We start from the raw sequence: 4,358 nt of genomic DNA, 5'->3' as shown, positions 1-4,358 counted from the left end.
TTTTACTGCAAAATTATTTTAGTGGAATGTGGAAACACATTCAAGAAAACACCATGATCCAAAGCAAGGAGAAGATTAAAAAATTCTCTCATCTGGTAACATCTCAGTACCTTTCCTCAGAAATAAAATTTGACATCATTGTAATCTAAGTTTGCCAAACAAAAAAAAAGTAATAATTTCTAACTAAACCCAGATTTTTATATCAGACCATGTTAATTCTGCAGTCTGCCATTCTTCAGTGTTAGTGAGCTGCTTATTCCCATAAATCAAACACTTGCAGAGAACTGTAAAAGACAATTTACTCTACTACAATTCAACTCAACCAACTAGAGAATGTTAAATGAATTTAGGAACAACAGTCAATATACAGATCCAGAAACAATTTTATTTGTTTTCTGACAAAAAGTAGTTACAAAATGCTTTCAGATTCTCTTAAACTTCCAATTCCTCTGGCCTCATAGATGTGACACATACCAGTCACATCACACACTTCCCTACTTAGTCACGGGCTTGCAGTGAGGAGGAGACAAAGACCAGCCTTAGAACCCGAAAATACTTCCAGCAAATGGGATTGCTTTGAACTGGCATCAGTTCTTATCTTGTCATCTTACCGCAGTGAAATAGAAACTTATCAAAGGATTAGCAAAAATTAACAGTTATCCATATACTTACTTGAAAAATGCAATAAGGAGATTAACCATAATTATGTACTGTACAAAGAGGTAGACAGCTTGAAGAAATGGGGTCAACCATGTTCCTGGGCCACAGAGATGAGCAACTTTTTCATCAGAATTATTTGCACATACTGTGTTGGGAGTGTTGGGAAAAAAAGACTCAGAGAAAATACATACAACTTTTAGAACTCCCAGCAGGTATAGATGCGGGGGGTGGGGGGGGGAGATCACTTACAAAGACTGCAACAACCAACTATCATGCGCTGGTTTTGCAATTCAAAATGTCTCCATGCATTTAGGAATACAGTAGAAAAATACAGGAGACAGTTTCTGGTTAATACTATGGTATAATCATATTATCGGATTAAAAAATAGCATAATACACCACCACAGCCAAAATTTTGGCATGACAGCTGTGGGAGAAAATTGCAAAGTCTTGCTAGGAAGAGCCTTGTGAGAAATTGTGATTAAGTAGAGTTTTCATTCCAAGCCATTCAAGCTTTATAAAGAATAATGAAAAAGTCAAGTCAAGAAGTTAAACAGCTGCAACCCACAAAGAGGAGATAATCCAATGAATGGAATCGATGTCAACAATACTGGGCATTTCATTTCATAAAATTAGAATTTCATAAGACCTTGAGAAGATCTTAGAGTAAGTTTTCTCCTTACTTTCTTCAAAATTGCAGTGTCTTACCATCAATTTCATAGGCATACACTTCACCAAAAATCATCCAGTATGGATGAAACACAATATCTCTAGCAAGAGTCCAAGAGGGTGCCTCATCAGGATACAATATTGCCTTCCTGGGAACACCAAAACTGAGTAGTACAAGTGCCATAATCACCACAATGTAAAACATGTTGGCCACCTATTAACGCAAAAAAGTCAGTTAACCCACAAGGTCATAATTATGATTTCACAACTTTAAACACTTCTACAGTGACAGTGTAAGCTTGATGAATTCTATGTATTATATAAGGAAAAGAGTCTAGGACACTTATATTTCAGTCAGAAAATTTTGTTAAATAACAAACCCTGTAAAAATGTTTGGTTTTTTTCCTGTCCTTTCTTACAGAGTATTTAGTATCCTTGGCCAAAGGCAACTGAGAGTATCTCCTTTGTAACTCAAATACTTATTATGTGGATGAGTAGCAACTGTTTATGTTCATAAAGAGTAGCAACTCTTTACGAGAAACATTCCTTCCTCATGCACTCAATAGCTGCACAAAATGCAGAGTAAGTTTTCCAAGGGCTGAAACACAGAACCTATGCCTCTTGCAAGAAATCAAAGTGAGCAACGAGCAACTTGCTGCTCTCATTTTTAAGGAATGAGAGGGTTCAACTTTGTAGGAACCATTTCGTAGGGGGAAGAAAAACAAACACCCCTTCCACCTTCATATATACCGTTCTCAAGCCTTAAAACCTTTTTTAACATTTAGAGTAGCTCACTGATGGTAAAGCTAAGTTACTTATTTTTAAATTTAAACAGTTTGAATATTTTTTGTGTGAGAGAAGACAAGAAAAGAGCCACAATCTACTCCCAGTTTTCCACAGCACAAAACACAAAGGTGCTTTAGGACACAAAACAAATTAAAGTCTTGCACTAGAGAGTGCAAACGCAAGAAAACCAAGACTACAAATAAATCTCAGACCCAGAAGGGAAGCAATGCTAGATGAATCAAGAGAAAGGCATCACCATATTCATTCAAGTCTCTGACATCTAAGAACAAAACAGATCAGAGAAGGAAGATTTGCCAGCTTTTTACAGATACGTGACAGAGAAAGCTCCATAATAAAGGAAGCCTTCTCATCAGTGCTTGTTTTGAAACGCATTGTTATATTCCAGCTAGCTAATTCTGCACACCGAGTTGTTGACATATTACACCAGGATGTGCAACCTTTTTTCTGAATAAAACTTGGAGAAAATTTGTAAACAGATGCAGCAAGAAAAACATAATTTCAGTTGGGAAAAAAAAAAAAAAACAGTAACAAAAATAGTACTTACCATTTTCCCAATCATCATAACATAAGGGCCAGCCTGTTGATTTACAGCTAGAAAATCCAGTAATCGCACATACCAAAAAATTATATTGAGACAGTATGTTATTCTTCCAGCAACAAAGACATAATTTTCTCTGTAAGTGTTTTCACCAAAATTCCCCTTCGCTCCAAATCTTAATGCAAACCCGATGAAGAAAGTGACAATGGCAACTGTGTCACTGATATTGAAGTAATCACTGAACCACACCTTAATCTTCTGATTAATCTTCCCAGCCTCCGACATAAAAATCTGCAATAAAAATAAAAGTCAGATCTGCTCACATTTATTGCACATGGACCAACACTGAAATATATGAATCGGTAACTTTTAATCTTAATCTATTCAAATGGATAACTTTTACACTGAGGAATCAAAACCAGCGTTTAACTGTGTCAGCTTCACAACAAGGACAAGGAAGATGTATGTTTCCTTCTGTCTGAACAATTTATGACGGTATTTTGGTTTTGGGGTATTTTTGGTGTTGGTTTTTTCTTTTGAAACAGTTACAGAAATGAGCCCTACTTTCTGCCCCTTCAGTGAGGCCTGAGGTACCAGGTTAATGAACTAAATTTCTCTCTCTCACGTAAAAATTCTTACAGAACTTCTCAAAAGTCTCTTGCTGACCAGCAACGCTGTAGCTGTGATAGCTATCCTGTCTCAATAAAGCTTTTTTTGTTTTGTCATCTCGGTCATAGCACAGTGGTAGAGTTTGACCGACACTAATAAATACATGTTTCACCCCTCAGACAAGTAACGTTGTTCATTTCATTACAACTTGTAGACAGTGAGTTACAGATACACACACATTAGAAAAAAAAAATCAATTTGGGGGCAGGCGGAATTTTAACACACACAAAAAATAAATCAGACCAAGATGTCATTGCCAGTTCCTTGAAATTTAGGAGGACAAAACCCACCTCCTTTTAATAGACCTCCATCTCTTCCCCATTGGAAACACTGGTATTGAAACTAGCAGCCTATACCAAAGTTTAAGATAAAGGTATTACATCATGTACTTTGATGCTTGAAGTTCCTTAGGTTCCCTTGTTTATAAACACACTTTAAAGCATACTGTTTTAATTGACAAAGCTAAAATCCCAGATTGTTACAGGCATACCTCACGAATTTTCTCAATTGCTGATGTGAAAATGTAAGCAATAACAATCCACTCTTGAACGGACGGTAATTCTTCCATTTTTACAAGAACCACAAATGTGTAGAGCATGAGGAATCCTAAGTATGCCAACTAAAAAAAGCAATGAAAATTATACATATAATTACTGAAGGGTTCTTTATAGATGTGCATGGAATCTTTTGATGTGGTATACAATAAAAGCTGCAAGTAGGATTACCGTACTATGTTTACCCCTTTAAGCAGACAAGTTATTATTTATAAGGGGATACAAACATTTTCTTCTTAGAAGAGGAAAGATAACTGTAATAAGCTATTTATTATTAGCAAAGCTTCGTTCTTATTACAGCTATTTTTCCTTTAAAACAAATTTTAGAGTTTCTATTACAGTAATTTAAACACATCTGTGCATGAACACTTTAGCCTAATAAATGGTTATAGAATTCCTGCTAGCAACTGATGAAATTAATTACTCAGGCCAGAATAAAAATGTTCATGCTATTACTCTCT

General features: G+C 35.7%; 1 protein-coding gene across 1 annotated transcript in view; it reads right to left on the bottom strand.

Annotated features, from left to right (window-relative positions):
• The window catches only part of TRPM7 (transient receptor potential cation channel subfamily M member 7), a 67,880-nt gene that overhangs the window by 14,913 nt on the left and 48,609 nt on the right, over window positions 1–4,358 (bottom strand). The window contains exons 22-26 of the mRNA XM_019471319.1: window positions 3,834–3,962; window positions 2,681–2,965; window positions 1,369–1,543; window positions 673–805; window positions 111–115 (exon numbers count right to left, since the gene is read on the bottom strand). Coding sequence (XP_019326864.1) covers window positions 111–115; window positions 673–805; window positions 1,369–1,543; window positions 2,681–2,965; window positions 3,834–3,962 — 727 coding nt within the window. The remainder of the gene's footprint in view (window positions 1–110; window positions 116–672; window positions 806–1,368; window positions 1,544–2,680; window positions 2,966–3,833; window positions 3,963–4,358) is intronic.

This window comes from Aptenodytes forsteri, unplaced genomic scaffold (genome assembly GCF_000699145.1).
Source record: "Aptenodytes forsteri isolate BGI_AS27 unplaced genomic scaffold, ASM69914v1 Scaffold1, whole genome shotgun sequence".
Taxonomy (NCBI): domain Eukaryota; kingdom Metazoa; phylum Chordata; class Aves; order Sphenisciformes; family Spheniscidae; genus Aptenodytes; species Aptenodytes forsteri.
The sequence above is the reverse complement of the archived record's forward strand: the minus strand, read 5'-3'. Positions and strand labels throughout refer to the sequence as shown.